The 22,997-nt window shown below is 55.2% G+C and overlaps 1 protein-coding gene across 4 annotated transcripts; it reads right to left on the bottom strand.

The window, feature by feature from the left end:
• Positions 1–574: 574 nt before the first annotated feature.
• MELTF (melanotransferrin) lies at positions 575–21,194 on the bottom strand. 4 transcript variants are annotated; one of them, XM_037037547.1, is made up of 16 exons: positions 21,041–21,193; positions 19,473–19,627; positions 18,190–18,289; positions 15,462–15,644; positions 14,674–14,830; positions 13,385–13,452; positions 10,504–10,691; positions 9,723–9,903; positions 8,844–8,995; positions 7,141–7,237; positions 6,040–6,234; positions 4,969–5,125; positions 4,810–4,877; positions 2,898–3,085; positions 1,354–1,552; positions 575–867 (listed from the first exon to the last, which is right to left on the bottom strand). In XM_037037547.1, exons 1-16 carry the CDS (start codon positions 21,087–21,089, stop codon positions 785–787), a joined length of 2,220 nt encoding a protein of 739 aa, XP_036893442.1. In that variant the 5' UTR covers positions 21,090–21,193; the 3' UTR covers positions 575–784. The 4 variants fall into 4 exon arrangements, with proteins under 4 accessions (XP_036893442.1, XP_036893440.1, XP_036893441.1 ...); XM_037037545.1 differs by lacking the exon at positions 21,041–21,193 and adding an exon at positions 19,982–20,205 and having other exon boundaries at positions 19,473–19,926; XM_037037546.1 differs by lacking the exon at positions 575–867 and having other exon boundaries at positions 939–1,552; positions 21,041–21,194.
• Positions 21,195–22,997: the final 1,803 nt, after the last annotated feature.

Genomic DNA, 22,997 nt, shown 5'->3' with positions numbered 1-22,997 from the left:
TTGTCTAAGGAGCCCTTGAATGTTCCATCCTGATGGTCCTGCCCTCGCCAGCCCAGCACAGTCAGGCGCGCCGCACCAAGCCCCAGAAGACAAGGATGAGGGGCTGTGTGTGCCCAGCAGCTTGGCCTCTCTGGAGGGCCTGGCTGTAGCCTCATCCGGTGGATGCCTTTGTGGATGGACACAGTGTCCTCAGGAGGGAGGCTGGAACAGGGAGCCTCGAGGACGGACAGAGTGGGGGCTGATGGGAGCGGAAGTGTCCATTCTGCACAGGGGAAGTGGGGACCAGCAGGGGAGGGGCCCTCTGGGCGGCTCCAGCAGAGGGGGACACGTGGGAAGTCCAGGCTCAGCCTGTTTCCCTGGTAACTGGCCTTTTCCAAACCCAAGCCTGACGAGGCCCCAGGTGGTGGGAGCCTGCAGATCTGCAGGGAAGAAGTGCCAGCCTGTGGGTGGGCCGTGACTGGGAGGCTGGCCAACGCCCCCAGGTAGCGAAAGTGACAAGTGGCGCCTGGGAGGCAGAGGCTGGATTCCAGCAAGACAGACCTGCTCACCTCCAGCTCTGGGGTGGGGGGCTTTCCTTTAACAATCATTTTTATTCCACTTGGAAGCAATCGCAGAAGCTTCGGTGTCGGGATCACAGCTCTGAGGAGCTCCATGGTGTCTCACATTTCCGCTCCCATCACATGATTTTCTGTTAGCTGGATTCACTGAGGAGAACAGCCGTATTTATAGAGATTTTCGAGTAGGTTTCCATTCCAAGGCAGGGTGAGGCCTCCCCAGAGCTGCTTCAGAGGGAGGGCTGGAGGAGGCTGGCCGAAAGGGCCAGCGGGAGCAGCAGCAGGAGCGGGGGCGCCCTGGAGGGGGTGGCCGCTGAGGGATGAAACACAGGTATGAGGCTCTGAGGCTCCTTGGCTGCCAGAGCGAGGGACGGAGCCCGTTTCCGTAAACTCAGCTCACCCCAGCTCCCTCTTTCTGTGCTATGACAAATGTTCTCTCCTCTGCTTTCTTTACATATTCATTCCTTTTAAAATTATACCAAATGTATATTTATGTAGTTGTCTCATCCTCTCTGGAAGATTATTTTTAGCATTTATATTCATGATCCAGGTCTCTCTGGGTTACACAGCCAAGTGTTTCTGCTGTAACTCTCTGCAGCCTCCTGTTCAGACCCTCCCGAGACGCCTCATCCTGATCATTTGAAAGGCCTAGACTCCCTTCCACTCGCCCAAGGTCCTCTGGGGAAGGACTCAAAAGGGTGCAGCGTGATGCGGCAGGATGCCTGCTCCTCCTCTGTGAGGGGGTGAGCCTGCCCATCCAGGGCTTCCACAGCTGCCCACCCAGCGGGCCGGGCCCTACCTGCACCCGAGCATTGCTGGGACAGCATCCCTTCCAGAGCTGCCACATAGTCGGGGCCCAGCCAGTCGAGGTATGTGGTTTTCTCCCCCACAGGCTCCACCCGGATTGTGGCGTCCTTGAAGAGCAGATCTTGACCATGATAGTCAGAGGAGTGGAACATTTTGAAGCCGTTCTTATTGCGGTCATCTCCAAACAGGTCCTGGAAGCATCACAGGCAGACCTGCTTTTTCCCGGGGCTCCCAGATGGTCACCCAGGGGCCGTCTGCTTGTCACTGGTCTACATACAGTGAACCAAAGGGCAGGGGGCTGCAGGCACCAAGACTCTGACTTGACATTGTAAGCTTGACAGCTCATCGACCTCTGTCATGAAATGGGATTTGGAATAAGATATGATGAAGCTACCACAGTAGAGAGGAACAAAGTGGCTACTGATCTTTTGGGGGATGCTCAATCATCCTCGTGAGGATCTAATGACAGCTACCAGCTTTCTCCCCAGAAAAACGCACATCTGAACAGGGTACTTCCCCCACAGTGAGGGGGGAAGAGAGGGTAGGGTAGGACTGAGGGACCCTGCTGTCAGACAGCCTGGGTTCAAGTTCTACATGTAGTTTGAAAGTGTGGCTAACAGGATTTGCTGATGGACTGGATGTAGAGCATGAGAAGAAGACTGGAGTTCAAGGCTAAAGTGGGGAAGACCGAGGGAAGAAGAACATCCAACCTGGACTTGTTCAGTGTGAGATGCCTGGTAGAATGCTGGTTGAAATGTCAAAGAGGCAGTTGTTAAAGAGGCAAGTCTGGCCCTGGCTGGCGTGGTTCAGTGGATTGAGCGATGGCCTGTGAACCAAAGGGTCTTTGGTTCGATTCCCAGTCAGGGCACACGCCTGGGTTGCAGGCCAGCCCCCCAAGCAGGGGGTGTGCAAGAAGCAACCACATATTGATGTTTCCCTCTCTTTCGCTCTCCTTTCCCTTCTCTCTAAAAATAAATAAACAAAATCTTTAAAAAAAGAGGCAAGTCTGAGACTGAAGGGCAGCAGGACTGAAGTTGTGCATTTAGGAGCCATCGGTCAGTACATGAGTGCAAGTTGATGGCACGGGATTAGAGAAATCCACAGAGGTGAGACCCACAGAGGTGAGGGTGCAGCAGAGAGGAGGGTTAGGACTGAACCCTGGGTGGTTACAGGCCTGGGGAACGAGGAGGAACCAGCAAAGGAGACTGGAAGCAGTGGCCAGAGAGGCAGGAGAGAGCCAGGCAGGTCTCCGGTGGGGGCACCTGAGAGGCAACCATACATTGATGCTTCTCTCCCTCTCTTTCTTCCTCCCTTCCCCTCTCTAGAAATAAATAAAGAAAATCTTAAAAATGCAAGGGACAGGGGAGAGTGGTTGGAGGGATGTTTTTGGCTAAGTGAAAAAGCACAAAATTTTCCCCTCTCCCCCAGGCCTCCTCAGCCCCTCCCGAGGTCCGCTCTGCGTAGCCTGAGGTGTCCCAGGGACTTGGCTCCCCTGTCATCCACCCATGTAATGATGTAGGCCCTGCCCTGACTCACTTGGGCCTTGTCCAACAGTCCATACACGGCAAAGGTGTTGGTGTCCGGCCGGACCATGATGGCTCCGGACGGTATCTGTGCCAGGTTGCAGTCTTCAAATTGAAACACCTCGGCCCGGGCCCCATTGGGACATAGCAGCTCATAGTCCTCCGATCTGAGTGTAGCGGCCCATGGCTCCGAGCTGTGGCCTGAGGGGGAGGAAGAGAGAGAGCATGCTCTCCTCCTGGACCCCGAAATCCTTGACTGGGGAGAGGAGGTGGCAGTGTCTGGCCAGCTCCCCAGAATTCCCCATTCTCCAATTGCTCTACTCTGTTGCCGGGATGAGAGCACCCAGCTAGGTCGAGTGTGGGCAGGAGCTGCAGTGCTCAGGGAGTAAGGAGTCCTGCTCTGTGACAGGCTTTGTCAAGCACTGCTCTGTCCTCACGACAGCAACACAAGGCAGGTATGATCACTTTATGAGTGAAGAAACTGAGGCTGTTATCCACTCCTGGGTGAAGAAGCCCATTTGTGCGTGACAGGTTCCAGGCCTGAGAGTGGAATGGGTTAATAAAGGTGGTGGTTCACCTCCTCCCCTAACAGCTGAGGTTTTCAAACCAGGTGGCGTATAGCATCACATGTGAACCCCTGAGAGGCCATTCCAAAGGACCCGGAGTTTTGAATCAGCACCCCAGTGATTCTGAAGTAGGGCTTCCTCAGAAACGCTGCCCTTGGGAGTTACGTTATTTTTATGTCTCCATGTATCCGCCCTCTTCGCACTTCCAGAAGGAACTTCAGGTTGGTCCATGAGTAGAGACGAAAATACAGGGAACTGAGCAACCCTGGAAGGTGGGTGGGTGTTTCACTGTAGGTGGTTCTGAGAGGCCTCCCTGACCAAGACAGCGGGGGGCTGGGACCACACAGGGTCTCACTCCCTCCCTCCCTGAGGGGGATGATCGGGGGCTCTAGGTGGGAGGTTGGCAGGCAGAGGGGTCGTGGCAATGGGGCCTGGGGCACTTCCCAGCTCAGAGGGTCTTTGCTGGCCTTCATAGGCAGGGTGGGGTCTGAGATTTGAAATACTAACAGAGGCTCTTTCCTGCAGGTTTGCTTTTCCTTCACCAACCTCCATCGCCCATGTGGGCCTTTTCCTGGGCAGAGACGTGATAGGACAGATTGGAAAAGGCTGGGCCTTGAGCGTTAGGGGGTTCAAAGCCTGGGCGTACGTAGGCAGGGAGTACAGAACGGGCAAACGATGAGTGTTGGAGGCAAACAGCCTCCAGTCTTCAGAATGAATAAAATAAATTCTCTGACGAAGGGAGAGCGGAAAGGGAAGGGATGCATGCCAAGGGCCCCTGCCCCCTGACAGGACCCCAGGGATGGGCTCAGGGGGTCCTGGAGCACAGAGTTCTTAGCTCTTTTTCCCAGAGGGAGTTCAGGAAGGTGCCGTTGGAGGAAAAACCGCAGCAACACGAATGGGACTGTGCCTGGCCGCCGTTGCAGAGGGGCTGCGGGAGGGTCTCTGCATGTGGCATTGATCTGCTCTGAACCGAAGACCAGATGCTGGCATGAGCTGATGGCCCTGAGAGAGGCCCCTGCCACGCCCCCACACACCTTGGTACCTCATGCATATCCCAGAGGGTGTCTCCCCATGTTGACTGAGAATGAGTTCCTACCACTTCAGTGGAGTGTGGACTTGGACTGCGGACCAGTAAAGACTGTCATGTGGCCTGGCTGTGTGGCCAGAGGTCTGCTCTTACCATGAGGCTCCAGGGGCCCCAGGATCCCCAAGGGTCAGAGGCTTCTAGACTCAGTCTTTCCCGTTGCTTCTTGGCCCCCAAACCCAGCAACACCTGGGGCCTGGACTGTGCTGCGGGTGGGGAACGGCCCCTCCCCACTGGGATCAGGCCTTGCTCAGGCCTCGGTCCTCCTCACGTACCATTTGTGTTGTCAAAGACGGTTGTGTGCTTGACAAAGGCGACATCGCCTGCATTCTCAACTAGGCACCTGCCACGCAAGAGGCCAAAGCAGGTGTCAGCAGGAGTGTCCCAGACGCTGTGCCAGCCCCCTGGCCTACCTGCCAGGCCTACCAGCATACCTGAAGGCACCGCTGTAGCCAAAGTACCTCTCCTGGCTGTTGCCCACACACTTGTTGCGGCCCTGCTTGTCCCCCACGCAGAGTGCACACAACGAAGAGGGGTAGTACTCGGGGTTGTTCACGGGCACGCAGCTGGCGCTGAAGAAGTTGCTCACCGCTGGAGTGCAGGGAAAGAGCTGTGCTAAGAGGCTGGTGCAGAAAGGGCAGCCAGGAAGGACATGCGAGGGCTGCTTCTCCACAGGTCTGCCCACCCTGCCCAGCCTCCTGGCTCAAGACCACTCGTGCACTCCACTGGCCACCCAGCTCAGAGCAGCAAATCTCCTGTGAGAATCAGAGGGATAAGAGAACACAAAGGCTGTCTAGACACAGGAACCCTGTGGATAACCTCTGATAAGTGGTCACCGAGTCTTCCCTGGAACTCCCTCAGGGATGGGGAGCTCACTACCTCACGAGCTATTTTGTTCCAGTCAGAGACCCTGTCCAGCTGTCCGGGAGTGGAGGCAGCCAACGCCAGCGCCTCCGTGTGCTCGTGTAGGAGGTGCCAGCCAGGACCCAGGTGTGTGTGCAGCCAGTCCAAGGATCTTGCCAGCTTCCTCCTGCCTTCCTTGCACCATAGACATGTACCACTTACCATACGGGGAGGGCCCCACGGACGGCATGTGGTGGGTGCTTGGTCAGAGTGTCTGCAGCACTAATACAGATGGACAGCTGCTTTCCAATAGGCCCCCCAGATGCCCAAGGCTGGGGGGTGGGGCAGCCCCATGACCAGAGGTGACGCAGCTGGTCTAGAACCTGTGCACACCCCACTCCTCATGCCCACTGGAGCCAGTCCCACTGTGGGTGGGTAAGTGGGTAGGGCACCATGGCAGCTCCCACAGAACCACCAGGGAGATACCCCTGTCACCGGGGTGACAGGAATATTTCCCATCCTTCCCAAGAGCAAGGGCCACGTCAGAGGGCGGGAGGAGTCTCTGGGGCTGCCTTCTGTGAGGTGGTGTTGGGAGAGGGTCCCTGACCCCAGCCAACCCCAAAGAAGATTTTCTGTGTCTGTGTTTCCAAGGAGGGTGGCACCTGTGAGGACGTCACAGTCCTTGGGCTGGATGAAGCCTCTCTGCACGAGGGTGCCCACGGGGACGTCCCAGCCGGCAGGGCTGCCAAAGGCTGAGTGGCAGGAACGCTTGCCCCGCAGCTCGTTCAGGGTGAAGGCATAGGAGCTGTTCCGCTTCACCACGGCCACCACGAAGTACGAGTGCCGCCCGTCCTCCGCTGGGGAAGGGGACACCAGTGAGGCCCCATCTCAGCTCCAGGGGCGCCTTTCGGGGGTCCCTTCCTCCCTCACCCCCTTCCTCCTGCTGCTGCTGTGCACCCCAGAGGGCTGGCCGTGCCCCTGCCTGTCCTGCAGGTGTCCAGGCCCTGGCTGCACGGGCTCAGCAGCGCCCAGGCCCGAGGGCTGGTGGCTGGGTGGGACCCATCGCTGAGACCCAGCTTCTGGTTCTGCTGCTGGAGTTCTTTCTCCTACCCCCTCACCCACCAGCCTTCTCACTGGGAGGGATTTCTTTCTTTCCCTCTTTTCTTACACCCAGGTGCTGTTTTTCTCACCTCCTGGGAGAAAGGAGGAGGCACAGCTGAGGCACAGACACATTTTTTTCACAACCAGGTGGAAGGAACCTGAGGTCACCACGTAAGAGGACAGGGCACCGAGGCTCCAGGCCAGGTCCCTGGAAGGTGCGCATGAGCTGACCAGAAGGTGGGTCACCTTCTGTGAGCCCCACGGTCAAGTGGCATGAGGCCCAGGAGGCCGCTAGTCCAGGGTCAGCCTGCTTTTGTCTGGCCTGGGTTGAAAGCTAAGAATGGCTTATATATTTTTAAAGCGTTATTAAAAAAATGGGTGGTAAAGTCTGTATGTGGCCAGTAAGGCCTGAAGTGCTTCTGCTGTGACCATTTACAGGTTCACTGACTCCGGCCAGATTTCTAATCTGGAACACTGAGGAACGGGAGCACTGAGGCCTGGGGCAGGAGGGGCCTGCCTGCGATAGACAGCAGCCAGCCCAGGGCCAGAGGCTCTATGGGAGAGCCACGGCTTTTGAAAACGGCTTAAAGGGCAAGTTTGTATGTATATAAAAATACCAACCACCTCAAAGCCAAAGCCAGCGGCCTGTCCCCTGCACTCACGAGGGTATTGCTCCCCAGCCGCTGGAACCAGGCCGTATGTCTTCCCTGCTGTGTAGATGTCCTCGCCCCTCAGGGTCACAGCGTCAATTTGCCCGGCCTGCAGGGGGACAGAGAGAGTGGCCAGGCTGAGGTGAGCTCCTGGGTGGCTCTGGGTGTTGGTGGCTCAGGGCCAGGTCCTTTGGGGTCAACTTTGACCTCTGACTCCCATCTCCTGGTGACCCCATCCTGACCCATCAGCCCTTTCCTCCCATTGTGAACTGGTGCGGGCAAGCGGGGCGCCTGGAGGGCCAGAGGCCTGAAACCAACCCTCACCAGCACTTCTGTTCACAGGTGTCTGTTTCTTCTTTCAGTAAATGTTTTCTGAGGGTGTCCTGTTACCAGGAGAGGGTTGCCTGCTTGTGAGGGTCTCCTGAGCAGAACCTCGCATGGTCTCTGCCGTCCTGCTTGTGTGGGCTCTCCCCGTGGAATGCCAGCCTCAGAGGCCTAGGGCACTGCGCTGTATCCCTGGCACCTGGCCGAGGGCTGGCACATAGCACGGGTGCGAGACCTTTGCCAAATGAGTGCGCAAATGGATGAATGGGCTGGGTCTTAAAAGAAAGCCATCTGAGGGCCTGAGAAGGAGGCTCTGGGGTGAGGGATAATGCTCCACCTCAGGAGGCAGGGTGGACCCTCCTGAGAGGCTGTGGTCTGGCCTGCACTGAGAGACCACCCTGAAAAATGCTTCTCACCTCAGGTCCCACCTACGTGCTCTTGAAAACAGGAACCCAGAAGTTGCCGGGACACCTGTTGCCATGGTAAGACCTCATCCCTGACTTCAGGACCTCGGGTTGTCACCAAACCCTGGCCTCTTCTCCAGTCAGAGAAGTAAAACTGAGCTGAATGGGCCTCCAAGACCAGGACGAATGCCTTTAATTGCAGGTGGCAGTCACGTTAGTGATGCCAAATCAGTGTGATGGGCCATGACAAGCGTTTAAAAAAAAAAAAAGACTACCCTTGGCCAGATTGCTTAGTTGGTTAGAGCATTGTCCCGATACACCAAGGTTGGGGGTTTGATTCCCAGGCAGAGCACATACAAGAATCAGCCAATGAACACATGAATAAGTGGAACAACAAATCGATGTGTGTCTCTCCTTAAAACGGAAAAAAACAAACAACCCCTCCCCCGAAGACTAGTATATAATAGAACAGAAATTACCAGCATACGTTTTACTTAGTGAGGGGAAGTACTGTTCTGCCTCATATCTCCAGCTATAGAAATAATTTTTTAAACGTATGTATCTGAAAGAAAGGTTTTGCAGACTAGACAGTGATTGAGGTGAAGTGTGTCTCTGGCTGTGGGTTGCCGTCAAGACATGTGACAAAAGGCGACCCAGGCCCACCCCTGTTGTGCACACGGGGAAACTGAGACGCAGCAAGGGAAGGGCTCACCTAGGGCCCCAGGGCTGGGCTGGCCAGTCTCATACTCCTGGCCATGTGTTCGGGGTAAACAGCCCCCCTCTCCCCCGTTCCCTGGGGTGGGGTGGCTGGTCCCTGTGGGTCCTTCCTCCTCTCCTTCCCCTGTGGAGTCGTCACAGGAGACCTTCCCCTCCCAGCCTGTTCTGTGTCCCCAGATCAGGTGGGTCAGGGGAAGGAGGGGAAGGACCATCCAGGCACTGCCGCCGCTTTCCACAGGCCCGTTCTGCCCCGCTGGTCGCGGCCCCCACCTGGATGCGTTCCATGCAGTGCTGGGGGGACTCGGCTGACACACACTGGATCTCGGGCCTGAGCCCCTGCCGGCTGAAGGCCACAGCCATGTCCCCACACTTCTGGATCTCAGGAGTGGACAGCACACACCAGTGCAGGTAGTGCGGCAGCCCTGTGTGAGTGTGAGCGCATGGTCACCGCACACTCGCCTGCCTCAGGGGCCGCCCGAGCACGGCCTGTGGGGTCGGGGCCCTGGGGGCTGGTGCCTCAGCAGGCAGAACTCGGAATCAGACCCAAGGGAAATTCTGGCTCTTTCCCTCGTTAGCAGTAAGGGATAGTTTATTTAGTGATCTGGTCTTGTGTCCTCATTCAAAAATGGGATAACTCGTCCTCTTTCTTGGGGCTGTGAGGAGGCTTGAGGGAGGCCGTGGCTGCCGTGGATCTAGCTCAGGGCCACACCGTTTCCCTGTTGTAGGTGAAGGAGGTGTGGGGATGGGGGCCGGAGGCAGGAAGCCCTGCTGTGTTGGTCCAGGAGAGAGACACGCCTGAGCCAGGGCTGTGGCCATGGGTGGGGAGAAGGAGTAAGGTATTGTGGAGGGAGAGTGACAGGACTCCGCGACTTCAGTGTGGAGGGGTGAGGGGACCCTTCCCCAGACAGACTGTGATGGCCTAGATCCCACCCCCCGAGAGAGGAGGGGCTTCAGAGAACAGCAGGCCTCCCAATTTTGGAGATGCCTTCTCCCCAAACCCCTGAGGCAGGGCAGTGAGAGCAACAGGTTCCCCTCCTGGAGTGGTGTCCCCCCGGCCCCCCACCGCCCCTACCCTCTCTCCAGAAAACCCTGCCATTCTTGCAGCCGGGCTGGGCTGGAGCCGGTGGGAGAAGAGGCCGGTGGACTTACCGTTCGAGTCACAGAGGAAACCTTTCATGGCACGCAGGTACTCGGGGCCCAGCCATGCCTCGTAGGTCTGTGTGGCGATGGGCACCAGCTCAGACGTGGCATCTTTGAATAGCAGATTCTTCTGGCCATAGGCCTCAGAGCTGAACATCTGGAAACTACTGTTCTCATGGCCGAACAGACGCTGTGTGTCAAAGGGTAAGGGCGGGGGCGCTGGTGAGGTGCTTTGGGGGCGGATCCCTTCCTGCCAGTTCAGCCACCACTTCCTTCTTCCTGTGCCCTCAGGGCAGATGCCCACTGCAGGCCAGGGGAAGCTCCACCTCCTACCTTCCTCTGTGCTCCTCCAGGGGCATCCTGCCTTGTCATACTCAGCTGACTGGGTGAGGGGTGGTACTGAGACCAAGCCATGGGGCGGAACTGAAGCCACGTGCCAGCGGTCAGTCAGTACTTGCTGCTCTTGTAAGCGATGGCTTCAGCAAGACATTATTCACCACATTTCACTAATGGTGTACTTGGACATTTACTGGTTTTGTCATTTTGTTTATTTGCTCACATGAGCCAGCCAGCACAGCTGGTCCCTCCTCACACTGGCCTGGCTTGAGGTTTGACACCACAGAGGCCAGGGTTCCTAGTTGGGGTGGGTCCCAGGGGAGGATTCTGGATTCTGCCCCTCCTGGTCGTGCCAGCCCAGCTTCAGGATGGCTCTGGCCCAGGGCGCCCACCCTGGTGAAAAGTACAAAGGCCCAGCGCCACTCAAGAAGCTGTGTGGGTGCCTTGAACTCACCTGGCCTTCGTTGAGCAGCCGGAAAATGAGGCCTCCGTCTGTGTCAGCGCGGACCACCACAGCATGAGCGGGCACCTGGGCCAAGTGACACCGTCTCCATTCAGTGACGTCAGCCTGGCTGCCATCGAGGCACAGCAGCTTGAAGTCCTGTGACAGCAGCGTCTGGCCCCAGGAGGGCAGGGTTTTTCCTGGGAAATTAGGAAGGCTCTTGTGAGCCAAAGCTGTCTGGTGGAGCTGGGGTGTCTGAGGAGGGCGTCAGGGACAGCTCATGAGAGGGAGCCTGGGGAGAAGTTAGTGTCATGGGCCACAGACCCACTGTGAGAAGGATGTTGTTCCAGAATCTCACCAGGAGGCAAGAGCCAGCACTCAGAGTGAAGAAGTAAATCTTTTTCAAGTAAAAAGAAAAAAAAAGTAAATCTTTTTCAAGATTCTCTTGTTTTCTTTCAAGAAAACAAGATTTACTTGAAAAAGTGGATACTGACAACAAATAAGAAGACTAATTAAAAATGAGGAAATAGGAGGGAAAAGATATTTGCGGGATCATGAAAACTCTATGTTCAACAACTGTAATGGCATAATCAATAAAATAGTTAAAAAAAGAGAAAACTCTATGTTCATTGTAGCATTATTCACAGTAGCTAAGACTTGGAAACAACTGAGTGTCCTTCAATAGGGAACTGGATAGAGATGTGATACTTATGCACAACAGAATATTACTCAGCCATAAAAAAGATGAAACACTGCCATTTGTGACAACACGGGTGGACCTTGAGACTATCATGCTAAGTGAAATAAGCCAGATGGAAAAGGACAAGAACCATATGATTTCACTCATATGTGGGATACAAAACAGAAAGCAACAGACAAACAAACCAACCGGACAGACGCCGACAATGGAAGGGTGATTACCAGAGGGGGGCGGTGTGGGGGAGGATGAAGAGGGTAAAGGGTCAACTATATGGTGACAGAAGCAGCCTAGACTTTGGGTGGTGAGCACACAATGAAATATACTGATGACATGTTACAGAATTGTACCTTTAAAATTATATAAACTTATTAACCAATGTCACTACAATAAAGTTAATAAAAAGATAGGTGTGATAGAATTGGTTTGTCTACCTCACAAAGTTGCAGCAAAACTTTAAAGAAATCATTAAAAATCACTTCCTTAGATTTCCTTTGAATACCATCGACATTTTAAAAGAGCTAATTTTTACCAAATACACTCCTATTCTTTCTCAAACTTCCAAATTCTCCTTTTCATGACTCATGTTGGAGCCGGAGTCCCTGCTGCCTGTTTTCTCAGGATTGCCCTGCGCCGGAGCCAACCCTGTGCGCTTCCTCCTTTTCCAGGTCACTTTGTTTTTCTTTCTTAAATCTGGCTCATATTGTTTGTCTTCACGAACGTCAGACTACGTGATTTAAATGGCAAAGATGAATGGAACTGGAAAGCATTATGCTGAGCGAAATAAGCCAGGCGGTGAAAGACAAATACCATATGATATCACCGTTAACAGGATTCTAAACAAACCAAACAAGCAAGCAAAATACGACCAATGACACTCAAATACGGAACAGGCTGACAGGGTCCAGAGGGGAAAGGGGAGAGAATCATAGGGGGAAAGGGGATAGACTCACATGAACAAGTATAAAGGACACATGGACAATAACTAAGGGTGGGGGGTGGAAAGGGGAGGGAGGCGGGGAGCATGGGGTGGGGGGCGGGCAGGGTTGGGAATATAAGACAGAAACCTGTACTTGAACAAGAATTAAATAAAAATTATATTTAAAACAAACAAATAAATAAATAAATAAAAATAAACGGCAAAGATTAACAAAAAGGGATAATGATTAAAAAAAATGGACAATGATCAGACAGGCTGGAACAGGCAAAACTGTAGAGGTAGGGCGGGGGTAGGGGTGACTAAGAGGCATTTCGGGGGAAGGGTCTCACACAATTGCTGTCCTGATTGTGGTGGTAGTTATCCAACTGCTAGTTTTTGGCAACACTCCATAGACCTGTACTTCAAAAAGGATGAATTTCTGCTGTAGGTAAATTACCCCTCAATTTAAAAAAGTGATCCTCAGGCTAATCAACATTAGGGGTCATTCTATAAAATAACTGGCCTGACTCTTCGAAAAAACAAACAAAAAATTGAAAACATTGAAAAACTGTTCCAAGTTAAAGAAAACCAAAAAGACCTAATAACTGGATACCAGGTGTGATCTTACATGAAGTTCTGGCCTCGAAAAAATTACTACGAAGGACAGAATTTGGACAATTAATGCATCTAACATACGGACTGTCGATGACAGTCTGTGTCAGTGTCACATTTCATGAGTGTGATAACTGTACTGAGGGTAAGTCCACACCCCCGGGTCTTAGGAAACACACACCGAGTTATCGAAGGGGTGGGACGCAGGCGAAGGCGCTCCCCAACGGCTCGGAAAGAACACACACAGAGAAAGAACAAGTCACTGTGGCAAGTGCTGAAAGTCAGTATCCTGAAAAGAATAAAGGGAAGTTCTTTGAATTACTCTTCCAACTTTTCTAAACCTTCGTTATTTCAAAATTTAAAAAAATTAAATGACAATAGGTCAACACATAACACCTGGTCTGGAGATACAGGGGTAGCTTCTTCAGGTAAGAGAAAAACGCCAGGAAGGGATGGTAAATGAGCATTAGTGCAGAGATTTGCAAACTTTTTTGGAAAAGCGGAACCCAATCTTCAAATGGAAACAGAACCCAATGCCATATACAAATCAGGGCAGGTCAGAGCTCCCCCCACGGGCCCCTTGCCCACACAGCCGGCTGAACTCCACTGCTCAGACCACCCTGAGCCCAGGAAGCATTCCCTGCTCCGGGGCCAGGCCCACTCACCGTCAGTGTTCTCCAGCACGGTGCTGTGCTTCACAAAGGCCACGTCCCCTGCGCCTTCTGCCAGGCACCTGCAGGGGAGAGTCCTGTGAGCCTGGGGTGGGGCTGAGCCCCCTGAGCCCCTGAGGCCCTGCCCATCCTCCACCTCTCTGGAGGCCCAGCCTGGACTGAGGGGTGGTCATGGTGGGCGTGGGTTTCACAGTCACGCCATCTCGTGTGCCAGCTCTCCTTGTGGCTTTGCCACGTTGTGGGGCCTTCCTAGCCTCATCGCCTGTGAAGTGAGGATGAGAAAGTGGCTCCCATGGGGAGAGATGCTTTGTCACCTGTGTGGATCCTGTACAGCGGGACCTGGAAGGAGCAGGAGCTCCTGTGGTAGCTGCTCTTAGTGGCTGCATCCATAACACACGGGGGGGCTGAGGCAGGGGGCTCTGTCCCGAGGAGGGGGGCTGGAGTAGGCCTTCTCATGCTGTAACAGGAGCCCTGAGTGGAGGGTCGAGGGCTTGAAGCATCCTCTATAGGGCACTGCCCAGAGAGGGAGGCAGGTCAGGAGCTATGGGCAAAAGTGCTGCCTGGGTCTCCACAGCCGCAAACGATCAGGGGCTGGACCGGGGGAACGACACCAGGAGAGGTGGGGTACACAACAGTCTCTGGCTTAGGGGACAGAAACCTGTTTTTCTCTTGGAGTTAAAAACTGCATTTGACCCAGACCCCAGACTGGAGTGTGGGCACTAGCAGACATCCCTGCTTCCAGGGGAAACACTGAGGCTGGGGCGGTGAGAAGGTCTCAGCAGGCTTCCATTCCTGCTGCGGGGGTGGGGGTGGGGGTTGGGGGACGGGGGAGGCACCCAGGCCGCCCTTAGGGACGGACGGGCCTGCAGCACAGCAGCGAAAGACTCTCGTACCCACAACAGGCTCCGCTAGAGTGCCGCCAGTCTGAGCCCAAAGGCCCCCGACACACGCCCCCACCCCCACCGCCCTGAGTCACCAAAATGGGGACATAGGAGTGGCCAAAGGCTGTTTTGTCATTTTTTTTCTCTCTGAGTCCTCACCTCTCTAAATATACCAAACATGTTGACTTATGAGCAAATCCAGCCTGGCATACTGCGGTTTGATGTTTTTAAATCAGCCCGAGTACACGAACTGAATAAAGGCCACCTTGACGAGACGCTGCAGACGCGGCCACTCCCCCCAGGGCCGTCTCGGCCTAGGTGTTTTTCCCCAGCTCTCGGGGCGCCAGGGCCTGACCCCTGCCTCAGGCCCCGGAGCGCCAGCCCCGCCCAGGCCCCTCTCACCGGAAGGCCCCGCTGTAGTCGTAGTATCTCTCCAGGGGGCTCTTGTCACATACCCCCTCCCCAGCGGCGTTGCCCCGGCAGAGGCGACACAGGGACTTGGAGTAACTGGTCTCTCCTGCTCCGGGGACACAGCTGCCCCCAAAATACTCGCTGACAGCTGTGGGAAGGAGGAAGAGGGAGGTAAGCCAGCGGTACTGCAGGGTCAGACCCCTTGCACCGTCCTCTAGAGATGGCTCAGGCCACTCAGGCCACTCAGGCCACTCAGACAGAAGTGGAAGGCCGGGCTTCCCAGGGATGGGGCTGGACCCTTCAGGCTTCAGTTGGGGCAAAACTGGGAACCTGGTTCCAAGCAGTGATTCCCAAACGGAGGCCACGAAAGTGTGGGCACTGGGGAGTGATGGTTGTTATTCAAAAATGGCTCAGGGAAATAAACCATTCACCCCAAAAGGCTGCACAGCACAACGATATGCTGTTTTCATTGAGGGTTTCATCTCAAAATCAGTATGGGTACGCAAATCAATGAGTGAGCGTCGACTGCCCTGAAAGAATCTCCAAGCAGAAATGAAAATGGTGGCAACCAGCACTAAAGACAGGCGGGAGTGATACCACTATTAGGTGTCTGGGAGGCCCCTGGCAGAGATGGGACTGTGCCATTCCTTACAGAAGGTGCACGAAGGAGGTGAGCCTGGAGGGAGGCTGTCCTGTGAGGGAAAGGGAAGGGATGAGGCAAGGAGACGGGAAACCCAGAGATGCTGTAGGAGGAACGTCTGCCCTCCAGAAGCCCTCACCTCGCAGCACGTCACAGCCCATCACTGAGAGCCGGCCGCTCTCCACCAGGTAGCCCACGGGCACATTCCAACCCACTGTCCTGTTGATGCCCGTGTGGCAGGACTTCACGCCTTTCAGGGTGTTGATGGTCAGGTTAGAGCTCCTCTTGACCACAGCCACAGCATAATAGGAGGTACCAACATCTAGAAGGAGGAGAGGAGCGAGGATGGCAAGGGAGAAGCCGTGAGGAAGGCTGGGACCCGGACTAGGAAGCCTGTGGGAGAAGGGTGTGTATGCAGCCACACACGAGCCTGTGTGTGAATGCACGTGTGTGTGGATGTCCAGGTGCGTGTGTACGCAGTGTTCTGGTTCCTGAGGGAGCAACTGAGTGCAAGCCACATGTCTTGTCACAGACCCCGCCCTCCTGCAGCCTCGTTCGGTGGACATTGAGAGATTGTTTCATTAGTTAATTTTTGCCTTTCCTTCCCAAGTTAGCTGGCACTTAGTTGATCGACATCTGTGAACGTCAGGGGGGCTCTGTAGCTGGACCAAGAGCAGACGTGGCCTGCAACTTTTCTTTTCCTAAAGTTCTCCCTTCGGAGAAGTTGGAAAGGTTGAGGGAATGGTACTGTGGTTGTGGGGAGGGCAGTGGTGGGGAGGAACAGGAAAGGCAGGGTGGTGGCTTCCCTCGGATTAGAAAAAGGGACTTAGCAGCGCTGAGTGGAAAGGAGAGGTAGGTAGGTAGGTGACAGATGGACAGAACAGTGTGGCCTCCCATCACTCAAGACCCTGACTGGGGTGTATGTGGGTGGGCAGGAGTGTACAGCCTTGCAAAAGATTCCCCCGGGCCAAACGCGGCTGAGAAGGAGCCATTCAGACAAGACAGAAATGACTCATCTATGGGGACCGATGTCCAGAAGGCACCCAATCACTAACACTGGAGTGTGGGTGCGCATGCACAACTGCCCCGTGGTGGCAGGGCCCAGGGTCACACTGAAGTTGAGGTCTAGAAAACAGAACCAGTGTTATGTTTTGTACACCTGAGTCTGGCCCTTGGCAACCTAAGCGGTCTCGTCTGGTCCCATCCTCTGATTTGCCCACGGTGCCTTTCTTTTTAGTTCCTTGAACACACTAAGCTCTTTCCTACCTGGGACTCTTGCCTGGGCTCCACTTAATGTCACCTCCTCAGATAAGCCCTCCTGTCTGCTCTTTTTTAATGGTCTCCCCATCCCTTATTTTCTCCCTCGTGGCCTTTACTTTTCCATGCACCTGTCACATCTGTAACTACAACTTTTTTGGTGTTTGTTTACTTTTTGACACCTGCTCTTTGAGGGGCAGAAACTGGCTTTCTGTTGCTTACTATTCTATGCTCATGACTGGCATGTAGTAGGTGCTTAATAAATGTGTTGCATTAATTAAAGAGGAAGATCTACATTAATTAAAGATAAGATCTACATTTGGGGCCCAAGAGGCAGGATTGTTTCTGGCTGTTTTCACTCAGAAACTCTGGCTGGTTGGTTTACAGGGCTGGGCTGTGTCTTACGTCATCTGACAGTCACTAATTCAACAAGTAACCAAAAGAGACCCAGTGCTGGGTACCAAAGATGACGACCAGGGCCTCCTCAGGGGACTCACTACGGTGAGAACAAAGAACACAAGACACAAGGGGACAGAAGCTTAGCAGAGTGAATCGCTGCTCTGGGAAGCAGGAAAGAGAGGACCTTTGCAGGGGTGGGAAGGCCCAGGGGAGCTTCCTGGTGACAACTGATCTGACTGTGACAGAAGCACTGGACACATGGGAGAGGCACAAAGGACAGGCTGAGCCTGAGACATGTCTGGTGTGAGGTGAAGGGACCGGGGCAAAGGAGCTCATGTTTCCAACCCAGAGCGCATGTCAGGTGTTCACACATCAGCAGGGATCACTATCCCCATTTTATAGTCAAGGAAATAAAGGTTGTCCAAGGTCACAGGAAGTCATGGGAAGGGGCAGAGTTGGGACTTGTGTTTGGTGGGTTGGCTCTGCAGTTTCTGGTCACCACCTCTTGCCCGTCCCCATTACCAACCACTCTTGCTGCTTCCGACAGATGGCCCCTCAAGTGCAAGGAGACCAGGCATGACTGACGTTTTACAATCATGCCCAACACTACACCAGGCATGGGCAGCCCCTCAGTAAGACTTTGTANTGTCAGGTGTTCACACATCAGCAGGGATCACTATCCCCATTTTATAGTCAAGGAAATAAAGGTTGTCCAAGGTCACAGGAAGTCATGGGAAGGGGCAGAGTTGGGACTTGTGTTTGGTGGGTTGGCTCTGCAGTTTCTGGTCACCACCTCTTGCCCGTCCCCATTACCAGCCACTCTTGCTGCTTCCGACAGATGGCCCCTCAAGTGCAAGGAGACCGGGCATGACTGACGTTTTACAATCATGCCCAGCACTACACCAGGCATGGGCAGCCCCTCAGTAAGAGTTTGTAGGTGAAAACTTGGGGTCTGCTGGGATTCCCGTGAGGAAAAACAGGTATGGATCAGCCTCCTGTCTCTGGCACCCTCACTCTTGGGGAAAGGGAGGGTATGTCAAGAGAGATTTAGGGGGCCTTTGAAAATTTGTGTGACCAGGACTCTAGGACTGCTCTGGGGAGACAGTTACTGACCAGCTCTAGGGCTTCATGGTTGGGCCAGGCCCAGCAAGGACACACTGCTGAGCGACTTCCCCTTTCCTCCCACCCCTCCTCCCACTCGGCCCTCTGACCTTGATCATACACTTCACCCACCACGGGCTTCAGGCCGTGCTCCTTCCCTGCCTGGTAAATGGCTCCTCCATCCAAAGTGATGGCGTCAGCTTCCCCAGCCTGCTGGGAACAAGTGATTCAGCCCCATCTCGCCACTCCCCGCCCCTCCCACCTAACTCAGGGAGACGCTCAGGGACACCCACCGGGGCCCCTTGAAAAGACTCGGAGGCCCACACTGGTCCTCATAGTCTGGCCTAGGAGCTCTGTCCTGGCTCAGCCTTGCAGACCCCTCCCCCACAGAGCTTAGGGGTCTCCCCCTTTACCAGGCCCAGGGGCTCACCTTGTTTTTCTAATTAGTTATTTGAACAATACTATTAATTTTAGAGGACTTATAGTAGATGTACAGTCCCAAAAAAATCAGACACTACAAAATGGTGTGTAGTGCAAGGTGAGTCTTCCTCACTCTGGTTTCCCAGCTCCTGACTGCCCTGCTTCTCAGGTTTTCTCTCTAAGATGCAGACTGAATCCCACAAATGCACGCCCTCTTCAAATTTTTCCTTTTTACTTTAAAACACAAATGGCAGTATATTATCCATGTGTCACGGAGTCCATGAATAGAATTACAGTCCAATATAATTGGACTTCACAGTGGAGCCTGACCCAAGGCCTTGGCCCATGTGGGACCAGAACTGGATTAGGCCTTGGGACGTCCCGAAGTCTGAGCTGAAGTGAAAGCCCAGGTGCCTCTGTGTCTGCCCCGGAGGCTTCCTGTCATGCCTTGTCCTGCCACCGAGTACTGGCGGTGCCAGGCGAGCGGCTCTGCTGCCACTCGGAACTGCTTTCCCATTCCTGACTCACCCATCCAGGACGGCTGGCCCCTGCTCCTTCCGCTCCAGAAACAACACAAGCCCTGTTCTGGAAAACTCCGCGGCACAGAGAGTAACCACCACGGGCCACGGAGGAGCATGCTGTCTGGGCACCCCTTGGTGGGGTGGGCAGTGTCGCCAGTATGGAAGGACCTTGTGGAAGAAACATTCTGCCTCTCAGACACCTTTCCCCACTGGCGCCCATCTGAGCAGGCGCCCACCCTGGGGCCTCCCAGTGCCTGGCCTGGGTCTGTGCAGGAAACAAGCTGGCCCTTGTTGCCTGGGCAACTCAGGAGATCCTATCACCCAACCCTTGGGGGGGGGGAGGCACACATTGCTGCTTTTCCCAGTGAATGAGGCTGTTGTGCGCTCCCTCCTGAGTCAGAGCCCTCTCCTCCAGCCGGTGGAGGTGCCAGAGCGGAAGGGAGAAGACTCACCGTGATAAGCTGGACGCAGTGGTCAGCTGAGGTGCCCTGGATGCACAGGAGGGAGGGCTGGATCCTGGCTTCCTGGAAGGCCTTGCTCATGTCCCTGCATTTCTGCTGCTCTGGGTCTGAGGTGGTGCACCACTGCACATCCATCCCGCTGAGTGCTGGGGGTAGGGGACAGTGAAGCCCAGCTCCCCAAGGGCATCCCCAGCCCCCACTGAGGAGGATGGCTCCAGCAGCTCTTTGTGACTCAGTCCTCTGCCGCAGCACAGCCTTGCCACCGGGAAGCACCCCGCTAGTTCCCAGCACTCTCTGTTTCCCGGGAGGGTGCTGGACCGGGTTCCTCACTAAGCAGTGTCCCTGGGCCCTCATGAACTGAGACAAGAGCCAGGGAGTGGTATGGCTGCCCTTGAGGAGCCTTGCACCCTCTCGGAGCATCTGTGATTATGCCCCTTGCACAGCCACCCTCAGGGGGCACTGTGCCGGAGCATCTGTGATTATGCCCCTTGCACAGCCACCCTCAGGGGGCACAGTGCCAGGACCTACAGAGGGAGGCTGAGTCAGCTTCAAGTTACTGCTCCTCTAACAGGTGACTTCAAGGGAACTTATTTGACCTCTCTAAGCCGGTTCCATCTTTAGGAAAAGCAAATGAGAAAACCCACCCTCTGTGTTGTAAGTAAACCTATGTCGAGCCAGGACATCCCAGTCCTCAGCGGACTTCAGCTCAGGCCCCTCTTTCTGGTAGGGAGCCATGGCAGAGTCCCAGCGAGCTCCCAGCCTCGGGACCCAGAGCTCCCCCGGCACTCACCCTGCCCATCCAGGGAGGCCTGTATTCCCTGCGAGGCTTTGGGGCCAGTTTCCGCCCCTTAGGGACCAGGTCACACTCTCCTGGCATGCCCACTCCAAGGGTCAAGACTGCGACGTCCACAGCCTGCCTTCTCCGGTAGCACCCGGAATGTGGGCCGGCCCTCCCTCTAGCGCTCCAGGACGGCACCCTGGCAGACCGGACAACCGCCAAGCTCGGGCCCTGGACCCCTGCGAACAGCTACCTGAGGTCTGGCCTTGGGATCCCCACAGCCTCACAGTCCAGACCCTGACTACCTTGGGAGGTGGCGGTGCGGGAGCGTGTGACGGGGATGGTGGTGGAGGGCGCCTGTGCCCGCTTCTCCATCCCTGCGCCCCGCAGGGCGCCCTGGAGCGCTCTCCTGGGAGGCGCCTCGCCCCTCCTTTCATCCCCTGGACTCCTCCCACTCCCTCCCCGAGGTGACTCCGGAGACCCTCCTCTGGCATCCATGCTCATCAGGGGCATTCGGCCTCCGACGTCCTCCCAACATTCCCAGGCTCTCCCCTCCACGCTTTTGGCCGAGCCTCTCCTTGGCGCGTCAGAAGGTCCCCTCTTTTGAGGCCCAGCTCAAGGCCACTTCCTCCCCTAAGCTCTCCAGACATCCCAGTGTGTCCGGGTCAGTGCTAGTTCCCTCTATCGTCCTCATCCGCGAGACCCGTGGTCAGGACACAGTTCCCAGCTCCAGAACCCCCGCCCCGGGTCCTGGCCCCACTGGCGGGCGGAGGGGCCTCACCCGTGCGCAGGACTAGGAGAAGCCACAGAGCCACACTCAGGCGCCGCATAGTGCTGTCTAGAGCGGGCTGAGTGCGTGCAGGTTGGGTCTACGTCTGGGTCAGAGTGGGTCAGCAGCAGCTGGAGCTTTCTCCCTCCTTCCTGCCTGCATGGGCTCGCAGCTACTTTAAGTGTGTCTGGGGCGTGTCTTGAAGTGTCCACGCCCCTAGGGCGCACCAGCCCACCCAGACTGGATACCTGGGATGACCACACTGGCATTGGTCTTCTCTCTGGCGCCCCTTGCTGGAGCCTCGGCTCGTGTGTAGACCGAGTCTCACCGCTGGGCTGTTTGGATGCCCTGTGCTCCTGGCCCTGGGCAGCACCTCAGCTGTCCAAGGGTCTGGTATCTGCTCTCTGGGGCCTGATTCCCTCAAATCACAGGCTGTTCCTCAGCTGTCTCTCCTCAACAGTCGCCTGGTCTGCGGGAGCATCTTTACTTCCTCTTGTCCTAGAAAGACCCCAAATATCATGTTCCACTGAAGAGGGAAAAACTCCGACTTGGGAGGAAGAAGAGGTCAGAATCCAAGCGTATGAGTTGGACAGAAGTGTGAAGGCCATTGAATGTATTCACCAGCCTCTCTTCAAGCACACATTGCACGGAGGAGGCCCTGGGGATAGAGAGATGGACCCTGGTGGATGCGGTCATAGCTGCGGAGCACCTGGCAATAGGGGTATTTCACATTCTAGGCCACTGGCTCTTGGACCTAAACAGAGGAAGTGATTTGCCCAGGCCACACATTCAGTCAGTGACAGAGCTGGAACTAGAACCCAGGTCCCCAGCAGAGCCAGGCTTAGTCCATCATGCTTAGGAAGGTGGGAAGAAGACTAAAGAGTCGGGGAGGAAGAAATAGAAGGGGACAAAGCAGGAGATGAGAAGAGCAAGCGAATGAGGAGGGTGAGGGAGGAAAGGATGGGAGGTTGTCTGGTTTTCTAGGCCAGTGGTTTCAGAGTATGGTCCCCAGAATAGCAGCAGCAGTATCACCTTGAACTTGTTAGATATGCAAATTATCAGGCCCACCTCTGACCCACTGAATCAAAACCTCTGGGGCACAGGGCCAAAAATGCATGTTTTTGGCTCTGGTGCACAGCAGATTTTGAGAACCACTGTTGGTAGACCAGACTGTAGTTCTCCATGTGTGCTGAGAATATGGTGAACAGACTGCAGAAATCCTTCCTCAGTCATCCACCTCCATTTATGTCCTCTTTTCAATCACCTCTCCATGAGTACACAGGACTGAGATCCTCCCTGTCTTGGGTGGAGGACACGGGTGACAAGAACTCTCAGTGAGAGAGGACTCCTGGGTGTGAGGTCGTCAGTCCTCGGGCCTGCTCTGCTCCCCAGGGAAGGGAGCCCTGGCTCCTCTCACTGGGCCCCGAAGCTGCTGCTTCTCACACATGGAAATGACGACGGGGCCTGGGCTCCAGGAGACCTGAGCTCTCCTTTTATGGCTGACTCACTCGGTGACCTTGGCTAAGTTCCTTCCCTCTGGGCTTCGTATGTGAAAGGTAGACCATGAAGACGCTGTGCTGGTCTTCTTCCCCCACAGCTGTCTGCTCTGGAGAACCGGAGGGACATTTGTGGTGGAAGATGGAAAAACAAATGTGTGAGGGCAGGAGGCACCCCTTTCTAACTTGCTCGAATGGACAGCGGGTGGCCCTGACGGGGGCTGTGGCCTGTCCTAAGAGGTTGGAATTAATGAAGTGTCCTTAGCAAGCCTCACCCTCCTGACTGTGGGGATGGAAGGCTCATTTGGCACACCCCATGGACAACCAGAAGGTACTGGCAGGCCTGGCGTTCATTTAGGTTGTTCCTTCAGCAAAACTCCAGGTGACACTCTGCTAGGGTGTGAGACAGCTACAACCTGAGAGCTTGGTGAGCCCTTTTACAGTGAGGTCCTTTCCCTCTCCTCTGACTCACC

This window comes from Sturnira hondurensis, unplaced genomic scaffold, assembly GCF_014824575.4.
Source record: "Sturnira hondurensis isolate 20B ecotype Veracruz unplaced genomic scaffold, ASM1482457v3 Scaffold0023357, whole genome shotgun sequence".
NCBI classification, from domain to species: Eukaryota; Metazoa; Chordata; class Mammalia; order Chiroptera; family Phyllostomidae; genus Sturnira; species Sturnira hondurensis.
Note: the sequence above shows the minus strand (reverse complement) of the source record. Positions and strands in the feature narration are given on the sequence as shown.